Here is a 17,547-nt window from a genome sequence, read left to right on the forward strand (position 1 = left end):
AAATGTAAACTAATTTCAGAATCATTTATTGCAGTTGAGACCTAGTTTACTTACAGTGATACTTTCTTTTGAATATAATGAGAGCTGTAGGTCAGCTGTACATTTTAAAAAATTTCACAATAAAATCTGTCAGGTGCTGAACAAAAACAGTACGTACACCTGTTATAATGGTGTTCTACATAGTTATATTAACTTATTCTGCCTATTTACTTTGTCTTAAGAGCATGTATGAATCTCTAAGCTGTTAACATCTTTTGGCAGAGGCGCAATAAGAAATGCTTGCCAGATGTTAATGATTCTAGGTCTTGAAGGAAGATCGGTTTATGAAGAAGACTTTGAGGCTCCATTTTTGGAGATGTCTGCAGAATTCTTTCAGGTACAATGCTGTTGTCATTTCAATAACTGTGCTTGGAATGTAGCTAATACATTTGTAGTTGCCCAAAAGTTGCAAGAGTTGATGAGATCTACAGCTATATTAACTAATTGTTACATAGGTAAATAGAGGTGGAGGAGGAGGGAGAGCATGTTTGCACATGAGTAAACAAAACTTTGATTAATCTTACAACATTGACGTTATGCAAGTGTTTTAAGCTTATTGAGAGTTTTTAGTTTCATAAACTCTAAATATAAGTAAATAACTTCTGTAAAAGGAAAGGAAAAATAATTATCTTACCAAATAGTATTTTTATTGGAACTTGGAATAATGAATTTAGAAAGATTAAGAAATGTTACAGGGGAAGATTGGCATTTTGGAGGAATGGTTATTGAGGCTTAATCCTGCATTCAAGACCATTTATGTCCTTCTTTGAAATAGTCAAGTACATTCATTAAATGCAAGTTCCTACACCTCCATTTCTGTCAGATGAGGGAACTAAAAAGCCAAATTGAGATGCTAACAAATTTAATAATAAAAATGTCGTCTTTATCACATGATATAAAGTAGAAAAGTGTAAGAGGTCTCTGAAAATGTTTGAAGCAGGAAGGCATGTTTTTAATTTGTGTAGAAAGAAATACTAAGGACTAGGATTATGTAAATTGGAAAGGAGATGTGAAATTGAAGAGTGAGGAGTTAAACTTGAGTCTGGATAAAGTGTTTACTGTTCATAGAACAACATTTCTAAATTAAAATTAAAGAATTGGTTTACAACAATTTAAAAAAACAAATAAAAAAAACTGCTTGCCTGTCTTGTGCTAAGCATTGAAGGAGAATGATATTGACCTGTTTAGATAAAAGCCATTTGACATGAAATAAGAAATTTTTCAGTGACATTAGCTAGAATGAAAATAAAATGGGCTGTTGATCCTTTACCTCTCAAATTTTCACCAGCTAGGTTCAGAAAAATTGTCCACCTTTTGTTTTTCTCCTTTTTTCCTTAACTATGGTATGACACAATTAGTGCCTCTTGAAATTGTGTGTATGCTGTCATGTATAGAACTGTGTGAACAGGTGCACAAATATTTGCACACTTGCATATTTTTTGTGATATCACAGGTATAGTTATTTAATGGCTTGTGACATTTCAGATTTGATTAGAACTTATTTATAAATTATTTGATTAATACCAAGCACATTTCACATTTGCTTCTTCATTTTGAAAAAAATCTCTCAAATGTTAATTTGTTTTTCATCGTAGATGGAAAGTCAGAAATTTTTAGCTGAAAACAGTGCTTCAGTATATATAAAGAAAGTAGAAGCCAGAATTAATGAAGAAATAGAACGGGTGATGCACTGCCTTGATAAATCAACAGAAGAGCCAATTGTGAAAGTTGTTGAGCGGGAGCTTATTTCCAAGCATATGAAGACTATAGTGGAAATGGAGAACTCTGGGCTAGTTCATATGCTGAAAAATGGAAAGACAGAAGGTAAGACTGGATTACATTGAAAACAAAAATACTTAGGTTATTGCTTGTTTTTTTGTGATACTTACAATTTTCTTTAGCCCTTAATATTTACATTTCAGTGGAAGTATAGAAGCACCAAATCAACTCTCACAAAAGTACCAATGCATAGTAAGTGGCACTTGTCAACTTGCCAGCCTCCCACACTTCTCTTAAGTAGTTTTCAAAATATGCAGCTTCTGAACCATCCAACTCCAGTTTGCTTCTGGTCAATAAGCCACAGTTGAGAACTGCTTGAGAAAGTTGTTCACTCAGTAGTGATCTTGCTTGATCAGTTCAGCGAGGGAAGAGACTGTAAACTACACAATGGAGAACAAGTGGCTGTAGCACCCCTGGCTCTTGGTGTAAGCAACTGCAGGTGTGTGCCCACATGTCTGTGCTGTTACTAACGGTTCAGCCTAGGCTGTTCTATACAAACTGCTTCTACCTTCGATTAGCCTGCAAAGGTTGAATCAGTTCAGGCTCTGGTTTTTTGAATGTCTGTCCCTAGCCCTGATGTGCAATTGAAGGGCATAAATGAAAAGAGCATCCATTCTGTATTGCTTGATTTGGAAGGGAGGAAAGCCACAAGGCTCTGAACTTTGGTGAGGGGGAGGGGGTGGCACAGGAGAGAGTGAGCAAATGAAGGGCAAACTCACTTATAGGTTATTGACAAATTGTGCTGCAGAATCCTGCACTTGGGGCTGTTATCAAACATGAATTATTTTTAACTTTCAGGTTTCCTAAGAAGTTTAGTGATATTTTTTTTTTTTAAAGCTAAGACCCAAAACTTACTACATTAGTCCTTTCTATTTTAAAGTATTTTCCCATTTACTTTAACTTTGAACTTTAGGCTGGTCATTTTGAAGACTGTGTTACTGAACAAAATTTATAACATCTTCCCCCTGAATTCATGAACTTCTAATTTGTCTAGTGAATTTTAATGCCATGCTGTTTTGTTCTTGCAGCAGATCTTGACTTTTGTTGTTGTGAAGACTGTTAAATGAATCTTAAGCCAGAATTTGTTCATGTCTGTTTGTGCTGATCAAATGAATGAGTGAGAATGAAATATACGTGTTGGCTGAAATCAATAATATTCCTTTTTTTTCCAGACCTTGCTTGCATGTACAAGTTATTTAGCCGTGTGCCAAATGGTCTGAAGACAATGTGTGAGTGTATGAGCTCATATCTGAGAGAGCAAGGAAAAGCACTAGTATCTGAAGAAGGAGAAGGAAAGAACCCAGTTGACTATATACAGGTAGATAAAATATATTTTTTTTCTCACTTTTTCTCTGCATTTCAGAGTAGTCATTAACTACAAGGATGTTTAATTGATGCCATATGTGGTCAGTAAGCCTTCAAATCAATGAAACAATGGTTACAGATAGTGTAAATTAGAAGTTGTTAAAGTTTTGTGACAATTTTGATTTCAAGAAGATATTTACAACTTCTTTTCATACATAGGTTTGGAGGCTAATCGCTTTTTTGGACTGCTGTTTTTATTAAGTGAAATATTCAGGGTAACTTAAAAAAAACACTAGGGAAGCTTCTATTCTATATAAAAAGTGACAATCACATCAAGATCCAGTTGTTCAGACTCTGGAATACACTTTATAGTTCCTGTGTTTCGCTTTAATGAACTAGATTTCGATATTAGTAAGAGGTATCTGAATGTTGGTTGTTATGATATTCTTCCTGTATAGTGCACTTGGCAGGAATTTTAATTGTAGATTGCGAGGCGAAAGTACTGAAGATTACAACAAAAAACAACAGAAGCATTTTCTCAAACAGCAAAGCACCTCTTACTTTGTTAGGAGTTTAAAGATGTTGCCATGATAGCTAATTCTGGTTGTCTTCATGGTGGGAAATGTTTTAAATGTATTAAAAGAATTCTGGAAGCGTTCTCACTAAAACTTGTTTTTAAAATTTGTTTTTGTTTAAATAAGTACTCATTTCTCTTGATCAGAGGTGGTTAGTTTTCTTAGCCTGAAGTCAGGCAGAAGATAGGGACAGGGTGGCACCTTAGGAGTTGCATAAACTGCAGTTCATCAGTAGGTAGTTGCCTACAAAAATGTATGCCTTTATGAATCAGTTATTTAATCTTGAGAAAAACTTGTATAGGTAGGAAAATGTGGATTATTTCTAATGATCCGGTGTTTCTACTTTAAAGGGAAAATGTTTGTATAGTCTACGTCCTAAAGAGAGTATATGAATATTCTTTTATAATGTTCGGTTGTAAATACCTTGTATGTGTGTACAGGCATTTTAATGTAATGCCCTCCTAATATTGTTGTATTAAAGCAAGATGTTTATTGGCAATGAATTGGATAACCTAGTCCTAATAGGATACTATTATAAGAAGCCATTTGAGTATAAAAATATTCATATTAATTGCGGAATTTGTTTACTGGCAATGCTTATGCAACTTTCTTACCAAACTTCAAAAGACAAAAATAATCACCCCTGCAAAGGATTAAGTGGAGGTGTAATCTTTTTGATCATTTGAACATTAACATTTGAGAGTCATGTTAGCTTAAAATAAAAGCCAAAAGCTTTGATCTAGAAATACAAGAGCTTGGATTAATTTGAAATTATTTCAATTGTGTTAAACCTTGTGGAACTATCCCAGAAAATGAACTGAATAGAAGAAAGAGTTTTAAGTTTTACTTTAAAGAAAACTTGAGAATTTGCTGCCACAAAGACAAAAGCATTAAGGCCATGAAACTGAAGAAGATTTACAACTGTTCTGCATATACATTAGCAGATAATACCTTTGGCTTATGAATATGCGACAAGATCATTCCATAAAGGTGCTGAAGTGTGGAAAGTGTGACAGCATTTGATGTTCAGATTCTAGCAAGCCCCTGAAGAAGTGTATCTTCCACTACAGAAGGAGAAGAATATCAGTCCCTATAAACTGAGATACCCAAAGAACCTTGTCTGCCTATGTCCTTAGACCAGCAACAGCTACAACCTAACCCCCTGAGATACCAATTTGGCACTCTGATTTCATCACAGCCTGTTCACCTCATCTCTTACAAGTAAGCAGCAGCAAGAAGACTAATATGGTATTCAGAAGAAACAAGCAGCTTTCCAGTCCAGCTCTGCTTCTGCAATATCAGCATTATTGGTGAGATGATTGCCAAAGCATTGCCAAGGGATTAGACTTTAATTGTTCTTGTGATTACTTTGAAAGGGATATTTGAAATACTATTGTAATTCAAGGTGCTAACAGTTTCTTCTATTAATGCCAGGTGTTCACACTGTGAAACTGAAACTTACTTTAGTAAACTGAGATTAGTGGAACCAATTTTAAATTTAAATCCTCTAATATTCATTAATTAGCCTGTCTAAGGATTACTCCTTAAAGTGAATTGGGGAAATGAGAAGAAATACAATTATATTGAGTAACTCTTCAATGGCTTCTTCTAAGTAACTGAGTTCAATATTGTTTGGAGTTTTAGAAGACATGAAAAATATCACTTGGCTAATGTCCATTTATAAATTCTTTAATTTATACACTATAAACTGAACAGATTCACCAATCCTTATATGAAATGCCCTAGACCATCTATAAACTGTTTTGTTTATTTATTCTATGCTAAGATGATAGTGTTAATATTGACAAAAAGACTGATACATGTTTTGTTTTGGCTTACTGAGAAAAAAGCATTTAATCCAAGATGGACCTTGGGTCAATGGCTGAAGTAGCTATTATACAGTACTTGCATGTGCTTGGTTTTATTATTTTATTTTCCTTTCTTTATTAATACATACTCATAACTATGAGTATCTTGTTTGTTATTGATCATGATGCCCCTTGAAGCTTGGTAAGAACTATATGTAACCAAGATAATGGGAACTATGTCTGTAGATTTTAAGATTTATCGTGCTCCATCTTGTCTCTCTAGACTATACATCTCAGTAAATTTGGGGATAAAATCAACTTGGTACATAAAATCTTTTTTTTCCTTTTTGAGTAATAACTCCACTGTTAATGCACATAGTTTAGTTGGTTTATTTGAAGCAGTTAGTGCAACAACATACTGATCTGTACCACTCCAGACTGTTAAAAATGGGGGAGAGGTTTCTCAATTAACACTGGGAAATATGGAGATAAATGCTAAATTCATAGAATATAACTTCAATTAAGGTTTCTTAAAATGCAATGTGGTGTGTAATTTCCTTACTACTTGCAATAGCATGCCTGTAAAAACAAAATTTTCCCCTTTTTTTCTTAAGGGTTTACTGGATTTAAAGAGTAGGTTTGATCGCTTTCTTCAAGAATCTTTCAATAATGACCGTCTCTTCAAGCAAACTATTGCGGGTGACTTTGAGTATTTCCTCAACCTCAACTCTAGGTCTCCAGAGTACCTCTCATTATTTATTGATGATAAGCTGAAAAAAGGAGTCAAGGGAGTAAGTATAAACTCTCTTAACAGGGTACATTATACATATGGAAAGGGACAGAGCCAAAAGGTGGTCATTTTGTCCATTCCTTTGCTCTGAAGCAGGATAAGTATATCTAGACAGCCTGTGATGATGTGTTACCCTGTCCTTAAACATTTCCAATTAAGGAGATACCACAGCTTCCCTCAGTACCTTGGGAATTGACCGTTGTGCTTAATTAACCTTTATAAGTTCGAAACTATTGCTAATATCTAACTGAAAATCTTCTTAACTACAGATTTAGACAGTTCCTCCTTGTTCCATCACACAGGACATTGGAGAGCAATAGATTACTTTCATCTTTTTAACAAACTTTTATGTATCAGAAAACTGTTACAATTCCCCCCTTCAATTAAGTCCAGTTCCTTTAACCCTTCCTCATAGGTCATATCAGTCTTTTGCTTTCCACTGGACTTTCAACAACTTGTGCAATGCCCAAAGTTAGTCACAGTCCTTGAGTCCTTGCCAGTGGAAATAGAACAGAATGCTTACCACATTGCGTGCAAAATCTGGGGCGGGGGAGACTTGCTTACATAGCACTGTGCCAGCTGCCCAGGCTAGGGAGGAAGGGAGTGCCTGCTTGAAGGGCTACCAGCAAGATGGCTGCTGCCCCTTGCTGCTGATTGCTTGTGAGGGTTGCCTGTCATGTGGCCCTGCCCCCCTCCACCAATCAGCGGTATGGGGTGGGGCCAGAAGACGGGCAGCCCCCGCAGCCAATCAGTGGCAAGAGGCAGGACCACTGGGACCCCTTGGCCAATCAGAGGTGTGGGGGGCCTGCTGCTTTCCACCTGTGAAATGGCTATACGGGCCCACATTCTACCCATGAAATCGGGGTGGGGAGGGGGGCAGCGCTTGTGAATTGGGTAGGTCCCTACATATGATACACCTGTTAATACACTTCAGAATGGCATATGCCTTTCTTGCAACAGCTTCAGATTGTTTAACTGTTTGTGGTCCATCATAACCCTCAGATCCCTTCTGCTGTACTGTTGCATACCCATTTATTTTGCACTTTGATTTTTTGCTTTTGATTTCTCCTTCCTGAGTGTGCTGCTTTTAACACTTACCTTTCTTGAATTTGTTTCCCTTCCAAAGTAACTTGTCCTGATTGAATTTCATTTTGCTGATTTTGGACCGCTTCATCAAGATCATCTTGATTTACTGTGGTTCTGTCTACCAAAGTGTTTTCAACTCTCCCAGCATAGTCTCATCCATGTACTTTATGAGCAGTCTGTACCATAAATAGTTAACATGCAGAGAGGATTGCAAAAGCTTTACAATCAAGTATGGCAGTCAAATTCTCAGTTAGAGTACTTTATTTTTTTTAATGTTTTAAACAGTAATACAAACCAAATCAAAGCATTGCATGAAAGGGTGGAAGATTTGACTAATGTCATACCCAAGTTTTCAGACAACATCCCATTCTGTCAGTTTTTAAATTAATTGGGAAAAACAAGCTTTACTTCAGCATGGCTACGTGTAACCAGTTTAACATGTTTTAATGTAAAATATTATACCTAAACAGTGTATAGTGAACCACATAAACTAAGGTATTTTACTCACAACTAGGACATTACAGTTGATTTGAAAAGATAGTGGCCCTTTTTTTCAGTTGTATTGATTCCGTTTCAAACTTGAAAGAAAATACAGCACTACAATTGCATCTTTTCATTGAAAATGGTAAGAATTACAGACCGTGTTCATATCTAAATCAAGAAGCCTAGCTTTTGTAAAACATCATATTCAGCTTTAACTAAAAATTATCCCGCAGCTAACATTTGCTTGAAAAGCCTTGGGCTTTAGTTGTAGCTGTTTCCTGTGTACCTGAAACATATTTTCAGCTTGCAGTAGAATGTGTGAGGGTTCTTACAGCGTAGATTTCTATTCATGCTTCAGAAATTAAATTGTAAGTTTTACTTACTTATAAGTTAGTTATTGGTATTGAAGGTTGAAATTGTCCTCAACCCACTTTTCGTTACCTGTTGTAGCACTAGAACTCCAGCTCAGTCCATACAGTGACAGGCAAACCGTAAAATGATTTATAAATGGAGTCTCAGCCTTCATTTTAAAATGATATTGTTGGTTTTTTTAATGTATATTTCAACAGTACATCGTTTTTAGTTTTAAAGTAGCTGTGGGAAATGTAAGGCACTTTTCTTCTGTCATATACTACAACTTTTTTCCCCTTTAGTGTCTTGTCTTCATTTTAGTTTGACCTGAATTTTCCTTTTTACTTGGTATGTTAGTATGCTGCTGTTTTGTTACACCTGGTAAATTGGGCCAAAGGGGGCCATGATCATCTACTTTGCATATGCAGGGTGGGTTCCAATTTAGGGTTAGTGTCAGGTTAGTGGTGGTGGTGTTGGGCTGAAAAGTCCTTCAAAATGTAGTCAACCCAGATACTTTAGAGTTGGAACTTTTTCCTTTATATGTTGAAATTTAACCCCGGGGTCAAAACTGGATTGTTTTCCAGTTAAATTGACTTAGATGTGTACTTTCTTTTTCTTCAGGAAGGGTATGTGTAGTGGGGGGAGGGTGTCTGTTGGGCTAAGATTTTAATTTTAAAAATTAATAAATTTTGTATTTTTATATACTAAAAGTAGCAAATTATGTATTTCTTTTACAGCTAACAGAGCAAGAAGTAGAAACTATATTGGATAAGGCAATGGTTTTATTTAGGTTTATGCAAGAGAAAGATGTTTTTGAACGTTACTATAAACAGCACTTGGCAAGAAGACTCCTCACAAACAAGAGTGTTTCAGATGACTCTGAGAAAAACATGATATCAAAATTAAAGGTAAAAGATTATCTATATGCAACTTAGCACATCCAAAAGGTTCTTTAATTTATCTTCACTTCTGATTTCTTTTAATTAATATGTAATTGATGTAAAATTATTTTCATTTAAATATTCAATTTTAGTTTTTAATAAACTTGAGAAAATACTATTTTTATTTCCTTTCAGTAAACACTAATCTGTCCAAAAAAATAAAACTACAAAATTAGGTGATGTCTGTCCCAAATAGAGTAGAAAGATATTTTAGACTGTTTTGTTCGTATAGGTCCTCAAATAAGTTAGTTTCTTACTAGTAGTGCAGCTCCAAAAGGCAGTATAATTAAGTGGTTTGAGACTGGGAATTTGACCTTTTTCTTATTCCACACGTTTTCACTGATCTGCAAAATGGGTCTGCAGTATCTTAAATACTGTTGAGCACTTAGAGCATAAAATAAAGCACTTCAAGATGGGGTAATGAAAGGTTATGCAGTAACTGTAGAGTATGTTATTTCTTCTTTTGGAATCTGCTTTTTTTGACTTGGCATTCTTATAGTGAGACCATATTAGTTTCTGAAAACACATTTACCTTATGCTGCCTTTCACTTCCCATGATGCACTTTACCCCAGATTAAAAAGGGCAATTAAAACAGGTAAAGCCTGTGGACCTAATAACCTATAACCTGAACTCTTGAAGCAGTTGGAGATAAACTAGTGGACGTTAGCTACCTATAATTCTATCTGGTCATTTGGAAGACTAAGATACCCGAGCTCTAGTGCAAACCAAACATTGTATCCTGGCTGAAACCTTTAGAGCATTTTGCCAAGACCTCACTAAAAATAAAAACAAGAAACAATGTTTGGCAAGCTAGCTGATTTGATCTGGACAGCTGGTGCTCTGGGTTTACCCTGTGCTATTTTGTGCCTCAGCCTGTCTCACATAGAACTAACAGATCTTCAGTTGAATAAAACCATGCGTATAGCAGGCATTGTTGAGTCTAAACAACTTGGCCTAACTACTGATTTTATCCCACAAAGTCCCTTCTGAAGGGGGGCAGCAAGTCACCTTGCAGAATCTGCTTTGCCTTTGTAAGATGTGAGAGAGACTGCATCTGTTCTTAGTTAAAAATGTCTTTAATCTGTTTTACCTCAAGATGCTGAAGACTGCCTGTTCTTCTAAGGAACCTGTAGCACAATAAAGTAGAAGATACACAAGTTATCTTTTCAGCAGAGCTATTTAGCTCAAGTGCTATGCTTTATTAGCATAGCTGTACTGATTCTGGTATGCAGCTTAGCTTTGCATACCTGCCCAGCATCGCATTATGCCATGTATATGTAACCTACAGGTCACTTATACCTCCCCTACACATTACACTTAAGGCATGATTAACCAGGTAATCGTGCCTTAAATTGTGACCCAGCTATGTGTTCAACCAATTAATGGCATGATAAAATAAGCAAAAAGCTACAAAGTTATTCCATAAAAAATGTGTAATAACGTTGTAGCTTGTTCCCCTCTGCTGTAAGCCCTGCACAACATGAGGCTCTCAGTGGCGGTAGCCACTGCAAACCCCATAGTGACAGGCTGCAGGGCTCACAGCAGGGGGGAAGCTGCTCCTGCAAACCTCCCACTGAGCCTCACAGCCAACAATGCTCATGGCAGGAGCAGTGTTCCCAGTGCTGCCCCTGCTGCAAGCCCAAGCCCCATCAGCTTTAGTGTTCACAGCCATGGGAGCCAGTGTAGGGGAGCCAGGGATCATGATCTGCATTTCTCTGTGCACCGGCAATAAGGTGCGATAGAACCAAATCACAATCGCACAGTTGTGCCTCTTGCCATGTATGTGTGGCATGAGAGGGGGCACAATTGTGTGGGTCGAACATTAGCTCCCATTGTGCCTTTTACCTGTATATGTAGAGTGGTATAGCAGTTGGCAAGAACAAGCTTCAAATACAGCTGATGCCCGTCTCCTAACATACCAACCTTCTGCACTAGGGAAGCCAACCTGCAACATGGATGCCACCAGTGGCACAGGTGGTCTCTGTATTTGGCCCACAGCAGATGGGGGAGAGGACAGGCAGCACAATAAGCAGAGCAGGCAGGGAGCACAGGGCTGGGAGCAGAAAGAAAAGCAGCAGGTTTGGATGGAGAAGTGCAGTGGCACTGGGGGAATAAGATGCTAATCTGTGGTATACCTTCCACAATTGATCAACACCATCTGTTGGTAAAATTTGGTCACTCCAGGTTTGTCACAGATGACTAGAGGTGAGGCCTTTCTGGCTTCCCCTACCTCTCCTACTTTAGTTATTTGAAAGACACAGGTAACCATACCTGCAAGCTGCAGCAAGGATTAGTTAACAGCTGTCAGCAAGGATTCATTGGTCCTCTCACAGACTTGCAAAAGTTAAAGATATTTCAGTTAATATGGCTGTCTTGTCTGTGTAAGTACATTTACAACATGTGCTCAATACTGTATGGTTCACTTTCTGTCATCTCAGTTGATATGTTGTAGTGACCTGGAAAACTTTGCTTGTCATGGGCAATTAATGATTTTGAATGGCTGAGTAAAATTAGTTTTTCATTCAGTGTCATGTTACAGGAAGGCTGGTTTAGCAGGTTGAGATAAAGAATATGTTTTTGACTGGTTTGTTTTGAACACAATCAGTAAGGAAATACAGATTTCATAGTATTATGTCTCACACTGCTTCTCATCCTTGCATGGGAAGAAGAGTTTCTCTCTTAAGGCCTGGAAACTGGGTGTGAATGAAAATTTAACTAAAGAATTATAGCCAAAGTTACCTTTTCTGTGTTTAGGCACTCGTGGCATTTAGTGTTTTCTTTCAGTGTTTTAAGATTGCAGCATTTATAGATGCATTTTTATAATGGTGGTACAGCGAATAACTACTTTATTTTCTAGACGGAATGTGGATGTCAATTCACATCTAAACTGGAAGGAATGTTCAGGGATATGAGCATCTCAAACACAACAATGGATGAATTCAGACAGCATCTGCAGGCTACAGGGGTAAGAATCAATTATATATTTTTCTTGTGCTTCTGCTTCAAGTACAGAAAACAACTTGGTTCTTAGTACTAGGAGTCATGCAGTCCTTTACTGGCTACTTTTTTCACGTTGCAACTTTTGGTTAACTCATTCAGTGAATGTTTTTATCCTGTGTTTATTTGGAGCCCAACTCACTACTTGATGAAAACTAGTCTCAGTAATAAAGTTCTTTTTAAATGTTTATTCTGTCAGTATTCTAAATAGTTTTATGTAGTAATTACCATAAGTGAGTTAAATATAATTAGAGCAGACTGCCATCTGAGGCAGTTCAGGCACCCACTTTGAACGCCTTCAAAACGCATTTGGATGCTTATCTTGCTGGGATCCTATGATCCCTGCTGACTTCCTGCCCCTGGGACAGGGGGCTAGACTCGATGATCCTCCGGGGTCCCTTCCAGCCCAAGTGTCTGTGAAATCTGTGAAAATTGTATTCACATCAAGACACAACATAAGTTAACCAACTAACTAAAAAATACATTGTGCATCTGCACAGACTTAGTATGTGGTGAGTAGACGTAATTGTAGTGGAGCTACAGTCTCATCTGTACTTGCACACGGCAAGTTTGGGAAAGCTTCAGAGCTAGGCTTAAAAACTGTTAAGCTGCTTTCCCAGCAGGTGGCGCACGCCAACTTGCTGCTGAGGCAAAAGGTGACTAAGTGTCAAGACTGTTAGTTCATGCTCCTAACTAGTAGTGAGGTCCATCTGTAAGCTGCAGCTTTACATGTCACTTTCCTTCTTAGCAGAGATCTTCATGGTCAGGTTTCCATTTAGGAATCTAGTTCTTTGTGTTTTGACTCCTTGTATCTACTCTCTCGTGTAAGGGTTTTGTATGAGATCCATTCGCTTTTCATAGCCAACCAAAATTAGTTCTTTGGTAGCACTTTGACAGAATCATTTTAAGCTTTGATCTATGAACTAGATTAGTAGTGACATTTTTGGAGTTACACAAGACACCCTTACAGGTGGTCTTGCTAGATCTTTATCTGGAAGTATGAAAACTAAATCTTGGATACTTATTGTAATTATGATATACTAAGACACTGGGCATGTAGCCAGCCCCTTTTCTTTTCGTTATTATTTAAGAATAACATGTAATCTGCCTGTCAGTTATACCCATATAAACAAACTAAATGTTGTATGATGCTGATCCATTAGACATGAATCAGTTTGGGTCTATCCTCTTAGGCTAGGGACAGACATTACACACAAACTGGTTTAAGTGATCAGAAACTGGTTTAAACCTGTAACAGAACAGACATTCAGTACACGTAAACCAGTTTCAAAATTGCCGAAACCGGTTTGAGATAAACCTGGTTGAATGTAGTATCAGACTTAACTGATTGAGCCCAAACTGGTTTATGCAAGGTCTGTCCCAGACCTCTTCTTGGTTTAAGTTAAACCAGAGTCCTCCAGCATCCCAGTATGCTCTCTGGGCAGGGCTCTGCTCTGTGCTCCCAGAGCAGGGCTGGCCCCACCCCTCTGCTCTCTAGCCCAAGCAGGGATAGGACATGGTGAGACACTGGCCAGCATGGCTCCATTAAGACAGAGTGGGCAGGAAGGGGGTTAATTCTTCCCTTCTCCTCCTTCCCCACCGCAGTTGGAGTTTGCCTGTTTGATGGGAGCAGAGGGGAGGGGGCTGCAATGGTGGTCCTTGGGTCTGGCAGACCCCAGCTTCAGGGCAGAAGGGACAGAGGAAGGAATTAACCCCTCTCCCAGCTGCCTTCACGTTAGTGGGGCTATGCTAGGGCTCTATTCTGTGTTGATCGGACTCTTCCCCCCCTCCTCTCCCCAGGGCAGGGTGGGGGGCTCTGTGCGGCTCTGGAGGGGCACTCCTGCTGCTCCTGCCCTCCCCCCACAGCTGCTGGGAGTGGCCCGCCTCCACTGCGTGGGCCAGCCTTGCTCAGCCTCGGCCAAGGCAGCCGCACGGTGAGGCTGAGCTGGGCCGTGGGTTTGGGGTCACCCTGGCAGCTGCGGTTCAATGACAAGGTCACTGAGCCCTGTCAGTAGCATAGCCCAGAGGGCTACCCAGGCCGGCTCGGAGGTACCGCAGGGGCTGCTGGCTTAGGTGCTGGGCTGCCAGGGTGGGGGCTACAGCTGTGCTGCTTACCCTAGGGTGCGCTCCCCACAGGGAAAGCCAGAGCGGCTCAGCAGTGCGGAGGTGGGGTCACCTCCACTCTGGGCTGCTCCCCACCTCCTGCTCTCTGGCTCTTGACCTTCAGTGGAGGATCAGATGTGGCTCCCAGGGTGAGTAACTGTGGCCACTCTTGGTCTATTCACTTGCAAGCTGGTTCAGTCTGCGCAGGTTAGACTAACCTGCAAAGATTGAATCAATTCAGGCTCGGGCTTTTTGAATGTCTGATGCTAGACTTAGTGGCGGTAGTGGTTTAGAGGTTAAATGAATCCTTCCATAAAAGGTATGGCAAGGCTTAACCATTTCTTTCAGTTTACCTGCTACCAATTATTGGTTCAGGATCAGGCAGGTACCATGACCCCTGACCCAGACTGTCATTTTTCATGCTGGCAGGACCTGTAAATGGGTTTGTCTTGTTCCCTGGGTGCTTCAACATTGTTGTCTTACTTTTTTTCTCTTTATAGTAGTCAAAAGTACTTTGCTCCATATACCTTGTTTTATACAATCAGTTCAGATTCACAGTACAATGATAATGCCAATAGGCTGCCAAAGAATACCAGTCCACAGATAAAAAGAGGCCGTTACGTATCAAATGTACTAGGGCGTTCTTTGCAGGCAACTTCAGATCTCTGAATGCTGTATGGTGTCTTTTTTTGCCTCGTGGGAGCACCTCAGCTTTAATGTTTTTTGATTATGCAAAGCACTCTGAAATATTTGATAAGAAGCACAGGGAATTTAAAATGTTTGCTTCACGGGAATATTTTTAGTTGTTGTGGGGGCTTGTACTCATGAATAATTTGGAAATAGATTTAGAGCAAGGCTGTCCAGCTGGTGGACTTTTGGGGTGTATGTGCCCTGCGAGGGTTTAACATTTCCTCCCTGGGTTCTCACCCAACTTTCACTGTCCCTGCTGCACCAGCTGTAGCAGCAGCTGTCCTCCTTCTCTCCTTTGGTTTGTGCTGCAGGCCTCTGCTGGAGAGGTGATACAGTACAGTACAGCACAGCGCAGCACAGCTTGCAGTGCTGGCAGCTCAGATCACCCATACAACATAGCGCCATGGGAAAAGTGAGGATGTGGCAGGGATGCTTCACCGCATGGGGAACGCCTACCTGCACAGTGCAGCGGGGAAGAGAAGTGCCTGTCTGTGCATGTGAGGTGTGCAACCTGGGGGGGTTCATGGACCCCCACTTGTGCTCTCCCATGTGTTTTTGCCCCCACAGCCACTTTGAAGTTTGACAGCCCTGATTTTAGAGAAATCAAAGAAGTAGGCTCAAGCTCGTTACAACTTCCCAGGTACTAAAGAGTCCACCACAAACATTTCTTCTCAAGTGCTTGAGGTATGTCCGTTTTGTGGAAATGTTTGTTTAAGCCTGTGATTCTCAACCAGGGTGCCCAAGCACCTCTAGATGCTTTGAAGGAAGGTGCAAGGTGTGAGATCATCAGTGACATGTGAGGAGATAAACAGCTAAGCTAGGTTAACGATACTTTCTGCCTAGATAATCCCCACCTCTAATTCCCAGGCCCTGTGTAAGGTGATAAGCACTGTAGTTATATATAAACTTAAAAAAAATAGGTTCCATTCAACTCATAAATGTTATAGAGGGGTGCCTCAATTCCGTTGAGGACTGCATCAAGTCCAAAAAGGTTGAGAACCACCGGTTTAATCTTTCCCATTTTCTCTAGACAGTGCATGAGAATATATGTAGCATTCTTGAAGCTTTAAGGTTTTTGAATAATGTGAGAGTCTTTCACTGAAGGAATCGGTAGCAGGTGATACCTTGAGCGTATCCTGATTTTTATCTGCTTTTGCTAAAGATTAGGTTCAGATATGTTTCACCAAAGGACACCACCAGCAGTTACTTTCAAGAAGTATGTAAACCTCCCATCATAACTAGGCAAAGTGTTGCTATGTGTGATCAGTCTGATGGATTTTGTCTTATAGATGTATCTGTAGGAAGATTTGGGCATCCTTGAAACCCAGATAGCTTTAGCTTCTCAGGTACATGGTTTTTTATTCTGGAAAACTGAAAAAATTAAAACTCTTCAGTTGTTTTAAAAAGGAAGATTTTACAGTATCAGGTAAAATCCCCTCTCCTGTAATTCTTTAATGTGAACTCATAAGGGAAAGTTTTATTCTAAATATTATCATTGGGTCTAAAAGAGTCATTCGAGGTGCTTGAGTTTGATATTTTAAAATTGGAGAGAAAGTTCTTATTTAATTAAGAGTAAGAGGCGTGTTACATGCTTTTTGATACTTAAATGTTAAAGGAGACTTGATTCAAAGGAGGGAGGTATTGTAATCTTGATGGACGGCAGTCATTCATTTCATGGTTTCCCTTTGGGTAGCCTTATTGTCGGGTTTTTATTAAACATCTAGAATACTGGAAGCAAAAAGAAGTATGTATTTTCCTAGCAGAACAGTTCTGTAATAAAAATTGTTGGCATTTTGGACGGAATTGAGAAGTTTTAATGTTGCTGTTGTAGTGCCATAGGTCCTAACATTTTCTATAAAGAAAGGCCTATTATGTTTCAGTTGAAATAATTTGCACACACTGCATGTATATGACCTCTCATAGAAAAGGTCAGGAACCAGATAGTCTTCTCTATTCAAAGCCTCTTGGTTTTAAAACTGAGTTAACAACATATTTTGCAAGTTTATTGCAGTGTGGACAATTTCACACAAAGAGAAGTTCTGGGTTGGCAAAAGTCAGAACTGAGATGCCAGTAAACCTAAATCAGTGAACCTAAATTTTGCAGTTTAGAGATGATGCAGTTCAAGTTACATGGTTTAGACACTCTTCTTCCCTTAGTTGATGCTGGGCACACAGTGAAGAGGAGAGCAATCTCATGGGGCGCGTCCAGACGAGTGCGCACATGCATCTTGCAGCATCTCAAAGCCCTTTGAGATGCTGCAAGAGGCACATGTGGGAATGAGAAAATATTCCCTGCGTTGTGGGGGTAAAATTAGACCCCTGGATATCCAGGGGTCAAAAAGAACCATGATGGAAAAAAGCAGGGCAGTGGCAGCCAGAGGTTGGGTCCTCCACAAAAAAGCTCTGGTAGCAGCCAAAGCATCTCTATGGCTGGCCCTCGCCCTGGTGCTGAAGCATGCTGACTACCCGTGCAGGGCAGGCATTGTGCTAACTGCAGGGGGCTGGACCCAGGCTCCTGCTGGTAAGAGATGGGGGGCTGGAGGAGAGAGGAGAGGACCCCAGCCCCCCATCTCTGCCCCCTCCCGCCTGCCCCCCAGAG

At 39.5% G+C, this 17,547-nt stretch overlaps 1 protein-coding gene across 1 annotated transcript in view; it reads left to right on the plus strand.

Annotated features, from left to right (window-relative positions):
- The window catches only part of CUL3 (cullin 3), a 125,739-nt gene that overhangs the window by 94,914 nt on the left and 13,278 nt on the right, over nt 1-17,547 (plus strand). The window contains exons 4-9 of the mRNA XM_019503643.1: nt 262-376; nt 1,635-1,863; nt 2,991-3,136; nt 6,121-6,297; nt 8,954-9,124; nt 12,016-12,123. Coding sequence (XP_019359188.1) covers nt 262-376; nt 1,635-1,863; nt 2,991-3,136; nt 6,121-6,297; nt 8,954-9,124; nt 12,016-12,123 — 946 coding nt within the window. The remainder of the gene's footprint in view (nt 1-261; nt 377-1,634; nt 1,864-2,990; nt 3,137-6,120; nt 6,298-8,953; nt 9,125-12,015; nt 12,124-17,547) is intronic.

Source organism: Gavialis gangeticus, unplaced genomic scaffold, assembly GCF_001723915.1.
Source record: "Gavialis gangeticus isolate Ggan-Ray unplaced genomic scaffold, GavGan_comp1, whole genome shotgun sequence".
NCBI classification, from domain to species: Eukaryota; Metazoa; Chordata; order Crocodylia; family Gavialidae; genus Gavialis; species Gavialis gangeticus.